The following is an 18,066-nucleotide window of genomic DNA, read 5'->3' as shown; positions in this document are numbered from 1 at the left end:
AAATAAAAAATAGAAAATTACATAATAATAATAATAATAATAATAATAAAATCTGATAAGTTCAAATAAATTAGTCGAATACAGGTGTAAGAACAACATAGATAGAGCCATTTTTCATATTCCTTCCAACAGGTCAACCTTTACCTTCTTGTCTATTTCAGGACAAACTTTCCATGAATGAATGAGAAAACATAAACTCGTATCGTAAAGCTAATGCTTCATTTGGCATCGCTATGGTTTCCTTTTTTGGTTTTTGTTTTTCAAAATTATATGATATATGTAATATAATAAATAAAAAAAATTAGTCAAACTTATTTAAATCATGATAATTTTGAAAACTGACAACAGAAAAGTGGAAATACCTTTTCTTGTTTTCTATTGTTGGTAATTTGTTTTCAAAAAAACATAAAACTGAAAACAAAAAATGATGTCAAACAAGCCCTAGTGAGGGAGCAAAGGTGTGTAATCTTCACTCTAACTTATTTTATTAGACATGACTATCTCCGATTTTCATATTATATGCACACCTGATTTGGCCTAATCAACCCTGATAAAACCTAATACAAAAATCTTAATTTTTTTTAAAGATAAACATATCACAACCTTAAATACAACCCTGCACATATCATTTCCGCATGATAAAAGACAATTGAATCTCGTAATATTTTACTCACAAGTCAATTTTCAAAACTATGCAACAATTGATGATATAAAAAATTGTTGTTGAAACAATATAATTCTCCAATTGTAATTTAATTTAATTAATTTATAATATCATAAGATCTAAATTTAGTAAATTAACAAAGTCAATTAATTTTCTTAATAATTTACCTTAATAATGTCACACTACACCAATCCTTGCACATGTTAATATCTCCCATAAAAAAAAAAAAAAAAAAAAAAAAAGTAAATCATTGAAATGTCCTCAGTCCAATGTCAAACGTCTCACTTACCAGCTACCACCTCTCAGTCTCTCACGCAATTTTCTTTTTTTTTAAAAAAAAAAAAAAAACAAACCTCATAAATGGCAATGTTCGTAAATACTCCAAAAACCAAGTCCAATTTCCTAACAAAACCGCTACTTATATTACTCTACTTCCACCCTCTAACTAGCCGTTCCCATTTCACAGCTGTCCAAACAATCCCTTATTCTAGTGAGAGAAACAAACCCCAAAAAAACCCTCATTTTAGAGAGAGAAACAAACTCAATCCCAAAAAAATTCAACCTATTTTCCAGAAGTGAGTGAGAAAACTATCCCACAAACAAAAATGGCCGACAATAGAAAGCTAGTAGCAATAATAGCCGTTGGATTATTCCTAGCACTAATCTCAACCGTAGATGCAGGGGTGGATCTTGATCCAACGGTAATGGGGTTATTCGGAAGTGGATCTGGGTGTAAAGGAACAGTTGGTGAATGTTTGGGTATGAATGAAGAAGATGAAATGGATTCAGAAATCAACAGGCGTATTTTAGCAACAAATAACTACATTAGCTATAATGCGCTGAATAAGAATCGAGTTCCATGTTCAAGACGTGGTGCTTCTTACTATAATTGTCGTCCAGGTGCTCAAGCTAATCCTTACTCTCGTGGTTGCAGTCGTATCACTCGTTGTGCAAGACGCTAAGAATTTTTTTTTAATTTTTTTTAATTTTGTTATTATTATTATTCCCCACTTCTTAATTTTCTCAAAAAAAAATTGGAAAAAAATGTTGTAATTTTTATTATTTTTTATTTTATATTAATTCTATGATTTGGGGTTTGTTTGGTATACATGGATAAAAAGAAGGTAAGAGGAATTTAAAGATGGGTCTGTTGTTAATGTTAATTTGATTATTGTGATACACTTTTTTTTTAATGTGTTATATTGGTAATAAATATTTAGTTATTCTTTTTATTTCTAATATATGAGATGAGATGAGATTTACTCATTAGTATAAGTTGTCAAATTGAATTTTGCTTGCTACTTTTTTGTTCCAATTTTACCCCTTAGTGTGTTAATTTTTGAGATAGGTGGTGTGGTTGGAATTAATTTTGGAGTGTTTTTGCATGAAATTTAGGCTTCAATTATTATTGTTATTTGGTAAAAGTTGACATTGACTTGTGGGTAATATGAACTAAAGGTAGTTGTATAGTTGTATTGCATCTTTAATTGGTGACTTTAGCTTTTGAAATTTTGAATTGTTCATAGTTACTTTTCTTAGCCTTTGTATAAAGTCACAAAGTTAGAGCAAGAAAAGAATAGGAGAAAAATAAAGTTCGAGATTTAAGAAATGTAAAGTATTGTGTGAATAGAATGAAATTCTTTTATCTTATGATTGAAAAATAGGAGGAGGGATTGTCTAATGTAAAGTAATGCACCACGGGAATTTCATAAAAGTTCCTGTTTATAAAATTTCAAGTGGTTCTAGAGTTTAGGCGATGTTGTAGACGAGATTCAATTTGGTGTTAAAATGGTAGGAACTAGGAAGTGTGTAATGAGTAACATGAGTAGGAAATTAAGAATAATTTTGGGCAGAATTAGAGGGAATTTCTGCTACATTGTTGCCATTTTTTGATTAGTTCCCAAATTCCTGGATTTTTGGCTACAAAAGGGAGATTTTGTTCTTGCAGTCCTAGCCTCCTAGGAAGTGACTTTTGTCCAAAAATAAGTAATCTGAATTTTTAGTATAAGTTATTTCTTGATAGATACTCAAGTTTCTTCCACATATCAAGCCGATTCTAGAGCATTAGACCAAGAATTTGTCAAAATTGTTTCAATAAATTACTCCGTACACGATATATGACTTCCTAACATCGAATTCAATCCAATCCAAGGAACGATTCCTTAACTCTAAGGGGCGGCAATTGCCAAAATACAATAATTGTACGATTTTGATCTCCCTTTCAAAAGGGTTGGTACTTGGTAGTTGTCATGTTATTCAAGTTTTTATCCATTGCTAATAAAAAGTTACACGACATGTACAGTAATTTACTACTACAAAATTGTAGTGAAAACTGGATGTCCTTTTAATGGGGAAGATTTTGTATCCCAGCTAAAGAAGTGGATTAATGAGTTGGCAAGAATAAGCATATGGTCTTTTGTCATTTTGTACTAATTTTGTAAACAAAAGGAGATTAGTGAAAGGGATCCACCAACTATGTCATTAACCAAACATTACTATTAACATTAAGGATTATATTATACTTTGTATTATATTATTTCTACCATATTGAAATATTATAATTGTACAAGTATGATTGAGATGGCTGGAATTTGGTGGCTTTGTAGTTGCAAAATTAATTTGCAACTATGAAAATGTTTGGTTGTAAAATTACAAATAAGGCCATATCACATGGGAAATGGGTGTACCTAATGATTTTTGGAAGGAGTATATTGTGGATTGATGAAATTTCTAAGAAGAAGTTGTTAATAATTTGTCTGTCATATTTAAAATTTCAATTAATTTAAAAAAAAAAAATTGTTGAGCTGTTTTGATTGAATAAGGTGGGGTCCATTCACACCTATTGTAGATAATCAATCAAATCAAAGAAATAGAGGAATCGGTTTGATGGTGTATGTTGTGTGATTTGCCAAACAATATTGTGGGGGAATGGACCCCGTACTAGATTCCTAACTCTTTTCTTTTCAACACGGAGCTTTCGTAGATTTTTGTGGTCACTTTACAAGTTTTATGGTTCTAGCTTGTGAGTGTGGAAAAGGGAAACCCAATTGCATACACTGATGACGTGTTGTGTTCGAGAATTGGATGAAATTTCGTTTAAATCATGTCCTATGCGACTTCGTAATTTACTTCATATAACATTGTAAAAAATAACGTGTTTTTAAAATAATTTTACTTTTAAAACGGTCACACTAAATTTTGAGTTCATTGAAAATAAGTTGATTAGAGAGGGATTTTTTTGTTGGAAATGCCAATTTTTTTTTTTTTTTTATTATATATATATATTTTTTTAATGTATGATCCCATTTCTCTAGTTTTTAGATTCCTTTAATCCTTTTACTCTCACGTTCAAGTCTAACAAGCCAAACCCTTGAAAGCAAAAAAGAAAGATAAAGAATCACCTCTAAATTGTCTATGATGATTGATGGGATTCGATTTCATAACCTTAAAGTCATGAAAATTAACCACAAGAACCAATGGTATTTTGTACTTAGTAACATGTTCATGTACTAGAGTAAATGGATGTAAGCATACATGCACAATAAATAGCATACATTAAAGAGTACTCATGAATTCATTATTGTGTGCATGTTTTCAATACTTAGTACAGTACATTTAAAGAACATTAGGTAAAAAAAAAAAAACAATCCCTACCTAATTTTAGTAAGATGAGCAAAATCAAACCAGACAATTTGCTCTTGGCAACATGAACTTTCAAGTTATTTGTGTAAAGAATTTCTAATAGCTCTGTTCGTAAAATTTGCACTTCTTGAATAAGACAGTAGTATTCTCTCCAAATATGGATTGAAAACTGTAAGAAAAAAGAAGAGTTTGAAACAACTTACCGACAAGGAGGAAAGAAGAGAAATTCTCACTTGTAATAAGGTTTCATATGCTCTAAAAGCTCATATCTTCACTTGTTGATGGTGATCGTGTCATCGTGACATGAAAGAACTTTTCAACTACCAATCTAAGTGAATGATGTTTGTCTATACCTTTATTTATTACTCTGTGTTTCTGTGTTTGTAGATTTTTTTTCAAATACGTTATTGTGAAGTGACAAATATAAGAAATGTTAATGAGTTTCCAAAATCTTAATACGTAGTAATATACTCCGTATTATGTTAAAATCTATAGTACAAAGTTAACAATATGCATACACACATGACACATGCACGTACACCAAGCTTTAGAGTTGGTGGGGAACTCACGTTGTGACTTTGAGATCATGAGTTTGAGTCTCACTAACTACAAAATGTTTGGGAGCAAGGGGATTCCCTTACCTCCCCCTTTACACTCAAGCAATGACCTGCGGAGCTTGCTGGCTAAACCTGTGAGGAGTGTCGGTTCAGTAAGATCCTTTAACCAAACATATCTAGGTGTGAATTTGTCATCTAAATACTAGTACCAAAGTAATAACCAAGGAGGGGAGCCGCTGCAAATGCCACTGCGGCTTGGACTTGTTGGGTGGTCTTAAATGTATCATACAATCTATGCTGTAAACCGTTTTTGCTAATGCTAGAACAGCCTTGCTTCCTTTGCATAATTGTTGTCATCCCCAACAAAGAGAGGTGATGTTAATGTAGATGCCGCGATGATTAAGGAGAGTTAGAAAGGTGTCACCAATGGAAGTTGCTGCTCGTTTCGGGGTGATAATTGCCCTGAGACTTGAGTTAATGAAGGTTGTGGTGGAAACAGATGCAAGAAATGTGGTGAGGGCAATTAATTCTTATGAGTGGCAGATCCCCTAATGACTTGATTTGTTGATGATAATAGAATAGGCACATTAGTTCATGTTTTGATGTTTATAATATATATCTGTCAAAGTAAGTAACCGAGAATGTAGCTGAACATCTTGCTGCTCACTTGTCCCCTTTTTCCAACCTCCTCCGAGGCATTTGGGCCTAGGTGGAACTTCATATAACTAGTTAATAAAGTTCCTTCCCTACTGATTGCTTTCCTAAAATAATATTCTTAAAGTAGGTTTTTTTTTTTTTAAAAAAAAAAAAAAAAAAAAAGTAAAGAGCTTATGCCAGGAATCAAAAGAGGTAATAAATCATGACAAACCAAAATAGAAATGAGGACACTAAATTGGAGCGTAGGGAGTGTGTTGTTATTTGTAAAAGACGCAAGAAGGATTGACGAAATTAATAAGTGTGATTGCATGAACACCGGTTTTACGTGCAGTGGTTTACTTACGATGAGTTAGCTATGACTATGTCCATAAACAAACGAGATGAGAGTTTCATTGATTTTGAGGATTGTGTAGATTGATGAATTCTTAAAACAAAGGGTGTCAGCGGAAAATCAAAGCCTACGCAACAGATATCGTGATTCATAAATCCTCAAATCACTAAATAGTGCATTTCACCCCTAGACCTCAACAGCTAATTCACTAACCGATTAGCAAGACCCCTGTGATCGTCGTTCAAATAAGGCTAACTTTTTTTTTGAAAGGAAATAAGGCTTAACTTATTCGGGGCATTTCCTAACATCGTACAGAGTACTCCGTATTTTGTACAAATTTTAGCCTTTTAGGGGGGGGGGGGGGGAAAAAATCAATATTTCGGGATTTCAAAAGTAGCACAGTACTAGTGGTCTCGATCTCGCTATCCCAAACAAACTACTAGCGTCAGCGTTGATCTTGTAGGTTGAGATACTGTAAAATCAGAAAATAAAGATTAGAATGTGGGCTGAATTTCTTAATGTATGTATAACGCTGTAACGTGTTAGAAACATTGTCTTAGAAGCAAAATTCGTCCCGACTATGGTGCAATCGGAGATGGCGTTGCCCCCCAAGATTTAACACAGCGATCTCCCTTAATGTGCACTCAAAAAGAGAGATTAAGAAAGAGGAAAACTAAAAATAATAGAGGAAGAAGAAGAAAGAGTTTCTGTGTGTGTTTCAAAAGACACGAAAAGATCAGTTTATAAGGATGAAGAAAACCGTAACCGTTGGAGAGAATCAAGCCACAAAATAATAGTGGAGAAAAATTTACTAACATGTTCCAATAGGGAACGTATAAACACTTCAAACATCAAAAGTATAAACACACATATTTAAACTAAGTGCCTAAGATTGAGGAGAGTAAATCCGCGTACGTACCACAAACCGGCTGGACGGCGGCGGCACCACGCATATGGGGATGCCCCTTTCTAGCCCACAACAATTGGGAAAGCACTTTAAACATCAAAGTATAAACACACATATTTAAACCAAGTAAAATTTACTTCTCCAACCAATATGGGACAAAACCCCTTTTTTTCCAATATATAAATCAAGTAAAGCCTTCTTTATCCCATCAATGTGGGACAAAGAGTTTTCATCCAAAATAAATAAAAACTTCCTTACCATTATTTCCAACAGAGGTTGTTTCACTGAAACTCGAAACCTCGATATTGTTGGCATCTCCACATTCTTGTAGTTTAAAACTAGAACACTTTATTTTTGTAATAATATGAATATGATGAGCTTATCAACTATTCATGTAAGAGTGTAAGACAACCATACAATAATTAACATTGGCATTTAGTACCAACCATTTACTAAAGTTGAAATTTAGCATTATCCTTGGTTGTGGGCCTTGTGGCCCATATTCAAATGAATTGTAACTTTTTTACATGGTTTAAACTTAATTCTAGATATTTATGTAGGGTAAAGGATAAATATTTGCCCCACAAAAATTGAAGTTGTCAAAATAGCCTTTCTTTAAACTTAGATAACTAACACTTAGATATTCTACCTTACTCTCCTCAATCTTAGGGATTGTCAAAATTTGTACAATATGTGTTGAAAATGAATAGTAAATAAGGCCAAAATTTGTACAATATGTGTTAGAAAATGAATAGCGAATACTGACAATGTAAAGGAGAAGTTAGAGTAAAGCATAAATACAGTCCTTCAACTTTTGTATTTGTGCACTTTTAGTCCCTCAACTCTTGTATGTGCACTTTTGGTCTCTCAACCACCTTAATTGGTGTTTCTAACCAAATAGTTTGGGACTTAGCCTAATTAACATTAGTTTATGGACCATGACTCATAATTTTTTTTTTTCCTTTTTTTTTCGTCAGAATTTATTATAAAAAGAATTTTTTTTATTATTTGTCATTTTTCTTCTTTTTTTACAGCATTGTTTTTATCATCAATATTAAACTATTAACTAATACTAAAACAAAACGTTGCTGACATCATCCCTTCTTCAAATTGTACGCATGTCACTCTGATATAAATTTTTTCCCGCCAATTTGCTACGATGATGTCATTAGTTTTTTTTTTTTTTTTTTTTTTTTTAACTTTTACTTTTACCTTTGTTTTTTTTTTCATATACTTTATCCTTTGTCCCTACCGAGTCCTTTTTTTTACAGGTATATTAATATTTTAATGTTTAAAAGGTCCATTGATTTATATATATAGGGTTACAACGATGAGTTCTAATCACGTTGGGAAATCTCAAAAGATATTTACAGAATATTCACAAAACTATATCCTTGTATACAAAATAATATCTAGAATATTTACCATATTTTATCAATTATGACTTCTTTTTTTTTTTTTTGTATATTTTATAAGTAATATGCTTACAAAAGAAATTACTTATCATGTATACAAAAGAAATTACAGAGTAGAAAACTTTCTTTCTCCATATTATAAAAAATCTTACAATGTGGTTTGTTTAAAACCGTGCATCGCACGGGAACTAAACTAGTTTAAAATCTAAAGTAAGTAAAAACAATACTTTTCTTTAAAAAAAAAAAAAATCACCTGTTCTTTTGATGGAAAAAAAAAATAAAAAAATAAAATTAAGCTTGATCTTTTCATGGCTTCCACTCTCCCCCCCTCCCCTCCTTCTCTCTCCTCCCTTCTCCCATGTCTTCCAACTCCCTCTCCTCCTTTGAAAATGGCTCCCATCCCTAAAAAAAACCCAACATCAACCACCAACAAAACAATGAACAAACCCTAAATTCCCCCTTCGAAATCTCCGTTGAATCCTCCCACCATGACCCAACAATTGCTCGCATCAACAATTATTGCTCGTAATTAAGGATATTTAAGAATGTGTTGAATTTAGCCGGATTTAAGGATTTATCTGGGTTAATGTAGATGTAATTGTTCTCTAATGGTGGAATTAATGGTGATTCGGATGGTACGATTACAAGGATTAAAATTACTTCGATTGATGAAACATTTTAGGCTTTGGTTTGGATTGCAATTGCGGGCTGGTGTTGGAGATGCGGCTCCACGAATTAGGGTGTGCGAAGGTGGAGGTTGTTGTGGTGGAGATGCGGGAAGGGGGAGCTGCGGTTGCGGCGAGTTGAGAGGAGGAGTAGCGGCAGAGGTGGCGTTGTGAATTAATGCAAGTTGCGAGGTTAGGGGCAACAGGGGCTTTGTTTGGTGGTAGTTGCGGGGGGGATCGAGTAGCAGCAGTGGTGATTGGGGGATTAATTGGTGGATGCAGGGGAGTGAGGGTTGCTGGTGTTGTGTTGGCTGTAAATTGGTGGGTTGCGTGGTTGATTAATGACGGTGGTGATGCTGCGGACTGGCGGAGATGGGGCTATGTGCCTATGTGTTTGTGGCAGGTTGTTGTTGGTGATATGGGGTGAGAGAAGGTGAAAGCAGGGGAAATTAATACAGTATAGTTTTATTGATGCAAACCATAATCAAAATATTAATGTTGATGAAAAAATAAATATTAATGTCAGATAAAAAATTCCTTTTTAAATAAAAAATTGACAAAAAATAAAATAAAATAAGTTATTAATGAGTCATAGTTTATTCAAAAATAAATAAAAAAAATTAATAAGTCAGCCCCTAAACTTTTGCTAACTAGGCTAGGTCCCTCAACTTTTTGGTCAGAAACACCAAGAGTGGTGGTTGAGGGACTAAAAATGCACAAATACGAAAGTTCAAGGACCGTATTTATGCTTTACTCGGAGAAGTTATCCAAACTCTTTAACTTAAGAACCTTGGACAGTAGGTATTTGCACAAAAATCTGAGCATTCTATGGGCCAAAAGGACATGATCAAATTATATTTGATAAAAATGATTGTGTTAACTGACACTCATGCTATGTAGTTATCTATTACGGAGTACAAGTATCACCATTCTTCATTACTTGATGATCACCATAAACAATGATTTACAACGGATTCGTAAAGACTAGAAGGCCAATGAAGGCATAGATGACTTCAAATCAAAACAGAAAATAGCCACTCATCAGACCATGCCAGTATTTCTTTTTAGCCCAACAAGTTCGCAAATAAAATAGCAGTCACTATCTAGAAGAATCAAAATGAAAGTACTTACATTCTAAACAGTGAAGGATCTACGATATTCTGACCCTAAAAACATGCATGTTTTCAACAAAAATGCAACTGAACTGAATTCTGCTGATGTCTATATATCTGCATCAAGGAAATTATTTGACAAAGAAACCTGCAACATCGAAGGATCCAGAACAATTACACTACAGAAGTCACATTAGAAGAATACATTATCAAACAATGAAGTTTCATAAAATTAATTTTTTGAAGAGATATGTTTATTTTGACTCCCTTATGAAGCAGAAATCTCTGAGTAAAATTTGATTTCCCACCTCACAGGAGCATATGCATCATGAATTCATAATGATGCACCATACACAAGAACCATACAAGTGATACGACTATATAATCTATTATTCATAAAGGATTATAATGGATTATATAAGATATACTTCCACTGTTTTTAATTGACAAGTTTCTTTTATCATGTTTGCCACTGCATAATTTCAACCATTAAAAACTTTAATTGCCAATAAGTAAAGTTCAAATCTAACAAGATCTCACATGATTAAACTTTTCCTTGTGTATAAATCATAAAAGACTGTCGAAAGGAAGTGTGTGATTAGTGTTAAAAGTTACAACTTGTCAACTACAAAGACCAAGTATTTGTTATCACCAAACTTATAATAAGCAAAACACAAAGTCACTATAATCATAATATACAGTGTTTTTTTTTTTTTTTAATTTCGATACTGATTGAAATGGAGAAAATGGAAAGGAAACTTAGGGGAGAAAAAACTAAAATTCCTTTGGGTTACTTGCTAGGTATTGGATACATTCATTTGTTTGGATAAGGACTTCTTGTTATCAACTTTCCTTCCAGCCAAAATCGACAATTTGGGATGAATAAAATACAGAGTTTAAAAAGTAGGTCTTTATTATCGCACCTTTTCCTTCCCCATCAATTCCATTATAATATTAAATCCAAGCGTAATGCTCTACTTTTTTTTTCCCTTCCTTTTCTTTCCCATCCACTTCTGTCTTACCAAACAAACTGATTATAAGTATATACTTAATTTATTCCAAAATACTTGCAACTAATCATCTTGACACTATATCTAAAAATGTGAAAAAGCTCCTGTATATATTGATAAATAGGCAGGAAACTAGAAACACAGGGATAATAAAAGCAGTAAATAACAACATATATAGCTGAGTAGAGCAATCAAGTTGGGAACTAAGAGATATACCTTTTCCCCGAGTTTAAATGCAGGAAGACCTTTGTATGGGCATGTGCTGCACCTAAAAGCATCTCCTAGTCCACACTGTAAATTTAGGAAGCCCAACAATAATTTCAATCACATTGACAACAAATAATAAGCAAACAAGCACTATAAAAAATATAAGCAAACAAGCACTATATTCAACACCAATTAGATCTAAACACAAAATGCAATTGCAGCCATCTTCCAAAATAAAAAATATTCTGCATTAAAAATATCAAAAATTGAACTGATTAAACACATACGCTGCCACATGCAGACTGAGGATTATCCAGTTGTTCCATTGTCAACCCCAATTTTTCAACTTTTTGCTCCTCCTCAGCCCTTCCACATGTACAGTTCTTGCAAGCTTTCCTAGTGCTTCCAACTTCACAGTCCCCAACTGTAGTGACAAAATGGTAATTCCTTGAAATTTAAGAGGGAGGGGGGGGGGGGGGGATATAATTATATCAAGCACTTACCAGGAGGCAGTTGTGGTTTCTTCAGATCTTCCTCGGTTAATAAAGAATCCTCATCAATCAAATCCATATCATCATTGATTTGAACCTTTGGCAAACCTTTAGAGGCTTTGAGGGAAAAAGAAGATCCAATGTTCCAAGATGGCTTCCTCGCTTTAACCTATAATAGAAGATATATTCATCAGATGAATTCAACAAAAGACGCATAAATCCATTATCAATTTGTTTCAAGGATGAATTCTGTAATTCGTTTCAATCTATGACGAACCTAGTTATTCTTGCCTCTATAAGGAAGAGAACAATGACGCCAAAATTGCCATAACTAAAAAGTCTCAAACCCAACATCAGTGAAATTTACACCCACTGCAACATCAGGAATCATCAGAGAGAGAGCGAGAGACAAAGAAGTGAACAGGCATAGAACACTGGCATAAAGGATAGGTTCTAGAATAGTAGATATTATGTTCCCAATTAAAAGAAGTTTTCATAATCAAGCAAGCAAATGTAACATGTTCAACTCTTAATTTTTTAATTCTACATATCCATATCATTTGTATTGATGTAGTTTTTCTACTATTTACATGGATCAAATGACTTCCTTCTTCACAATTGTAAACATATAAAGACATTCACGAGACAAATCAACTTTGTTTTCCATAAAGTGGTCTCGCTAGTTTAATAAACAAAGGACCTATGGAATAAGAATCCAGCTCACAAGAGTCATAAACTCATAATACGAAAAAGAAAAAAAATAAATAAAAAAAAATTCATCCATCCCAAATTACTCATCCCATTGCTTTTGGCATGCTTGTTAATGTAGGGGAAATATTAGAGAGAAAAAAGCAGGTCGAGTCTGGTACACTTAAACGCAAAATTAGGAAGGAGGGAGTATAATTTTCTTTAAACCCTAGTTAGAAGTTATGGAGCCATCCACTAAAATGGAGACAATACCGAATCATTTATCTAATAGCCTAACAAGATCTACTTATTATGCAACCTAATTTAAAGATGTGGATGTATCTAATGATACCACATCCACTGAATGTCATCATTGCTTCCATAGCCTAGCAAGAGCACCCCTCCTTTCCCCAAAGGGCCCAATAAAAAGGGATATGGAAAAAATAAGCAACTATGGTAGGAATCCTAGAACAGAGTTTCTCTCCAGCAATATCTTCAAGTCACGAAGAAGATTCAGCAAACTTATTTCCAACATTTACATAGGCTCATGTTCTGGTTGAAGTAGTATGTAGGCAAACATTTATGAATAGGTGAGAACAGTTTAGTAGAGCCTAAAAATAAATGATGCAAGTGGAAGAAAAGAAACTTTCACAAAGCCACTTTAAGTTGTTTCTTCTGGCCATACGCACAAACAGTTTTTGAGAAAGAATATCTACGAAATGACAAATTAACAAGGACTTGACGGTCTAGGGCACTGGCATAAATATTATCTTGCATGTGCAAACAAACAAAACTAAAGCCTTGTTACCAAGTGGATGGGGTTGGGCCGGTTGGCTACATGAACCAAGAATCTATTTCCTTTGGTCATCATGTAGATTTTCTCCTCCATTCACTTCTATCCATTACTACTTGCTTTTGCAAACCCACTTTCTTTGTGCTATCTTTAACTCCCTCCATCCAAGTCATCTCGAGCCACCCTAAATGCCTTTTGAAATCACCATAATCCCAACCACATACCTTCCTTACCAGTGATGTCTCACACGCTCAAACCAACATAGTTGACTCTCCTTAGTCGCATCCTCCAGCTTTCCTTCCAAACATCTACATTCCTAACTCTATCCTTGAAGGAGTTTCTACACATTCATCTCAAAAAGTACATGAAGCTCCCCATAAGCAGCCATGTACTATGACTGGTAAATATAGAATATTATTTTCTTACTGACAAATAACAAATCTCAGGTATTCTCAACACCACTCCATACAGGTTATTTATCACCTCGTTCTTTTATTCACTTTTTTCAGCCATAATTCAGAAATATCTCATTTAGAACTCTGATATAGATCTATCAGAATGCATAGAAGTTTTATTCAGGAAATATGAGAATCGGTACAAAAGGTACTTTTTTTTCAGCCATAATTCAGAAAGATATCACGTAGAACTCTAATATAGAACTATCAGAACGCATAGAAGATTTATGCAGGAAATATGAGAATAGCACTAAAGGTAATTCACTAACTTGCATAGATTGAACTCCCGTAAAAGTGTCTGGTTGCTGCAGGCTAGCTTCTGGTTCCAAAAATCCTGCTACAAGTATCTTCCGCTCCAGAGAAGAAAGAATCTGCAGATCACCAAAAAAAATTATCAAGTTTTAATGGATAGGTGGACACATGCAAAGCCACAAACCATCAATATTTACATCAACCAAACAATATATTACATTGTCTGAAGGTAAATCAACAGCAAGTCCAGTCAGATGAATGATAACATTTCCATCTGGCTTCAAAATTCTAAATATTTCAGCAAGCAGTGAAGCAGCAGGAAAATCGTGTACTTTGGAGACACCAATAACAGTATCCATGGATGATGGGTCCAAAGGCAGTGTACCTGATAAGTTCATGCCATTAAAAAATTCACAGTAAATGTTGTGCAATAAATGAAGGTTATTTTTGCAAAAAAGGATGTTGAAAGATAACACTATTGAGAACACTATCACAAACTCAGGATCAAGATGTGTGACAGCGGTTCACAAGTAGACGAAATTAGAAATCAAATATCAACCCACTTTACAGCAATGCCTTCGACACAAGCAAGTGAAAAGGAGGCACTCAAACAATAAGCTGATATTTTGTTTAAGATAAGTGTAAATATAATAGAAAAATGACCAATTATTTCAAAAACAACAAAAAGAAAAAAAAAAATAATCAATTGCATTAAATCTTCTGAAGTCCCAGAAAACCTCCAAAGCCCAATAGCATGAGTCTCCATGTCCCAAATTGCCAAACAATTCTGGATAAACAAATTCACAAACTGATTTGTCTAAAAAAAATTGGCTTAGAACCATTCCTAAAAGTCTAAAACCATTCATTCTTATTTGTATGAATGTGCTACATAAACATTTCCAGTTTAGAGAACTTTCATATACAACGAATATCAGTTTTTAGATATGAACAAGTTTCTGAAAAATTACTTTGAGTTGAAGCCATAGTGATAATCAATGCATTATCGGTCATCGATCCTTCTAGCTTCAGCTTGTTTACAATACTAAGATGCAAGATCACGTCATCAGTAAGTGCAAGCATTGCCATATTTTCCTCCTGCAATAAAATATGGCTTTAAATAAATCAAATGTACTTCTTTACAAAGCCATTCAAGTAGTGGTACTCAATATGAAAGAATATGAAATGCATTCAAGAATAGGTGTTTGAAGATTGCAAAATATAGGAGTTTGATTTGAATTGATTATACTAATAAACAATAACTAAGGAACATTGCAACAAACAACACTCTTTCCTATCCTTTCATAATTTCATTACATAATGTGCTTTCAATGCCTTCTCTCCTATTTTTTCTTAAACAAGGACTTTGGCAATTAATAAATAGGCAAAATTACTTGTATTTTTTTCCAATTAACTAACTGTTTTTAACTCACTTGCTACACTCTCTCTCATCCTTCTTTATCATTGTGCAATTGGTAACTGTAAGTAACTCAAAGAAAGACCCCTCTCCATTTTGTAATTATGTCCTTGTTTTGACTATGTGTGCTTGTCAATACACATCTTGGACCATTGATTTCTCTAATTACATATTAATAATACTATTCGATATTCTTACAACACCCACTAAGACAAATCAAGCAAGGCCCCAAAGTGAAATACGGTGGTGGGCAGTTCAAGCCCACATCACATGAGTTGGATGAGTAGGATGGATAATATATGGTCAAAGTGGAGCATGTTAAACAAAATAACAGATAAAGTGGTTGTTAATTCACTGGTGTTCATATTAAAACTATTGATACAAACTAAATTTTTATACAGCCAAAGCATGATTGAACTATCTCAAGCACCAAAAACTAAACACAAACTCAACTACACCATACAAAAACTAAGGACGCAATCTAAAACATCAGTGGCATGTTTTACACAAACAATGGAAGGTCTATGACTATTTCCATCAATACTCAATAGCATCAAAAGAACAAGGTGTAAGCTTGCTTAATTCAATCCTCCTTAAAGCCTAAAACTCATATGCCTCAAAAGTCACATTAGTAACCACCCTTTAAAGTCTAAACACTCAATTTAAGATGTATGAATTTTAACTAGAACTCATACGATAATCCCTGTATAGTCAATTCAACCAGGCCCGTCCCTGAGCGAGCGCGGGAGGCGCGGCCGCCCTGGTCCGGGGAAAAAGGTACATTTTCATAGTTCCGTCCTACAGTAAAGAGTTATAAACAACAGTATGCAACACATTTGCAACCAAAATTGATTCAATCATCAAATTAGGCTCCAAAGATCTTGTTTAAGAATATCAACGTAAATTGCACATAGAAAAAGTCTAGCATCAAAATTGATCGCAATAATCTTTCATGACCTGAGTAGTTATTGCATTAAGTTCAAGAATCCACCTTAGTAGAACCCTAAATCAATTATACTGACAATTAGATCGTCGATAAACCCTATATCATAAAATTGATATTCGATTATTAAAATAACAAAACCTTACCTCAGAAGCTGCTTCAATGGAAGAGAGAAAGCTCAAAGCTACTTCAATGGAGAGTTCAGAATACGCGCTGGACTACAGAGATAGAGAGAGCAGAGAGGTGAAGTGTAAAAGTGAAAAGGAAAAAACAAAATAAGAAAACGTACTAGAAAGTACGAATTGCCGAACTGGAAGATTAACTTGCGCTCATATACCCCGTACGGAGTAATGTCTCAATGGGCTAGGAAATTCCGTTTACAAATGATAAACGGAAAAATTTTAAATAAATTAATCAATAAAACATAATACTAAAACAGACATCAGGAATAATATGTGTCACTTTTTAATGCTATATTTTTCCTTCAAAACTGTTTTTTTTACCTTTTATTGTAAATATACTTTATATATATTCATCAAATTATTTGATTGTGAGAGTGAGGGGTAGCTCAGTTGGTAAGAGCTTCCCTCCCGATTTCAGGTGATCCTGGGATCGATTTATTATTATTATTATTATTATCTATACTATTCAATCTATAACGTAATATTAAAACAAACACTAGGAAGAAACCGACTCTAGAAATAACATGTGTCACAATTTGGTGCTGTTTTTTTCTACGGTGACATCAACTACTTATTGTAAAATATACTAAAAATATTCACCAAATCATTCACTTACTGAAACAAAATATATATTTGTGACTCACATATTTTCCATAAAATATTATTCTAACGTCTATTACTTTGTATATATATAGAGTATATATTATTTCCTAATCCTTATGCGGTATTTTATTCCTTTAAATCTTCAATATATTATATATGCAGTAATTTTGTAACAAAAATAAATATGCGTTTTAGAAATAATTGATTCATACTTGATTATTACTATTACTATTACTATTACTATTATTCCCTAGGCCTTCTTTTGTTATTCATATATTCTCTATTTAGAAATTTCAAAATGTTTTAATTTCTTGTTAAGAAACGGCTTTCTAATAGCATAATTTATTCTTTTTACAATATCAATCTTATTTGATTTATTTTTAATTTTTATTTATTTATGTATGTCAAAAGCACGATAAATTAGATATGTTTTCCACTATCCTAAATTGTATCAAATACACTATAGTAATTATTTATGTTACAATCTCATAGTGTTTAATATACAATTTTACAATACTTAATTATTTAGTTAATAAAAAGAAAAACGATATCAATTTATCATTAAAATTTTAAACTTATTTGCCTAAATACTCTGTCGTCATTATATTTCATGTTTCATTTCATTATATGCATTAAAAAAAAATACTATGGTTACATATTTTGTCCACATGCAATATACAAAATATTTTATTTTTGATTTTAAAAATTTTTGTATTAAATTATAAACAATAGTGAAATTAATTACCGTGCATGGCACGGGACCTAATCTAGTTAATAAAAATACCTAGTCAGTATAGCATTTTTGTGACTATATTTTGTGCCCATTTTTAATAAAAAAATGTTGATTATTTACAGTTTTACAAGTTTTGTTTATGAAGGTGATAAACTTGTATTTTATCCACAATAGATACCTTGAATCTGCGTTGAAGCTGAGGATCCTTTTATTCTTTTGTACTCCGTATTTAATCAAAACAAATAATTCAAATAAATTTAACATGTCAAACTGATCTTTATAATAGTAATTTTTTTAAAATGTAACTATCAAAATCAAAATGTAACCATATAATTAAGACAGTAAG

The 18,066-nt window shown here is 32.8% G+C and overlaps 2 protein-coding genes across 3 annotated transcripts; one reads left to right on the top strand and one right to left on the bottom strand.

The window, feature by feature from the left end:
* The first annotated feature begins 1,046 nt into the window (after positions 1-1,046).
* LOC110736860 (rapid alkalinization factor-like) lies at positions 1,047-1,855 on the top strand. Its single transcript, XM_021917189.1, has one exon. It carries the CDS (start codon positions 1,270-1,272, stop codon positions 1,624-1,626), a length of 357 nt encoding a protein of 118 aa, XP_021772881.1. The 5' UTR covers positions 1,047-1,269; the 3' UTR covers positions 1,627-1,855.
* Positions 1,856-9,667: 7,812 nt separating this feature from the next.
* LOC110736858 (anamorsin homolog) lies at positions 9,668-16,548 on the bottom strand. 2 transcript variants are annotated; one of them, XM_021917188.1, is made up of 8 exons: positions 16,349-16,548; positions 14,814-14,940; positions 14,064-14,230; positions 13,863-13,964; positions 11,671-11,827; positions 11,455-11,576; positions 11,177-11,251; positions 9,668-10,098 (listed from the first exon to the last, which is right to left on the bottom strand). In XM_021917188.1, the coding sequence occupies exons 2-8, from the start codon at positions 14,929-14,931 to the stop codon at positions 10,060-10,062; spliced, it is 780 nt and encodes a 259-aa protein (XP_021772880.1). In that variant the 5' UTR covers positions 14,932-14,940; positions 16,349-16,548; the 3' UTR covers positions 9,668-10,059. The 2 variants fall into 2 exon arrangements, with proteins under 2 accessions (XP_021772880.1, XP_021772879.1); XM_021917187.1 differs by having other exon boundaries at positions 11,455-11,591; positions 16,349-16,545.
* Between the last annotated feature and the right edge of the window lie 1,518 nt (positions 16,549-18,066).

Source organism: Chenopodium quinoa, unplaced genomic scaffold (assembly GCF_001683475.1).
Source record: "Chenopodium quinoa cultivar QQ74 unplaced genomic scaffold, ASM168347v1, whole genome shotgun sequence".
In the NCBI taxonomy this organism is placed as follows: domain Eukaryota; kingdom Viridiplantae; phylum Streptophyta; class Magnoliopsida; order Caryophyllales; family Amaranthaceae; genus Chenopodium; species Chenopodium quinoa.
This window is presented reverse-complemented; position numbering and strand designations above follow the sequence as displayed.

What these genes read in the sequence shown, in the direction of transcription:
- LOC110736860 (XM_021917189.1), top strand. Translation starts at nt 1,270, where the DNA reads ATGGCCGACAATAGAAAGCTAGTAGCAATAATAGCCGTTGGATTATTC.
- LOC110736858 (XM_021917187.1), bottom strand. Translation starts at nt 14,931, where the DNA reads ATGGCAATGCTTGCACTTACTGATGACGTGATCTTGCATCTTAGTATT. An exon ending in CGGGAGTTCAATCTATGCAA is followed by an intron (nt 11,828 to 13,862) that starts GTTAGTGAATTA and finishes CTTCTATTATAG; the next exon opens with GTTAAAGCGAGGAAGCCATC. An exon ending in CTCAGTCTGCATGTGGCAGC is followed by an intron (nt 11,252 to 11,454) that starts GTATGTGTTTAA and finishes CTAAATTTACAG; the next exon opens with TGTGGACTAGGAGATGCTTT.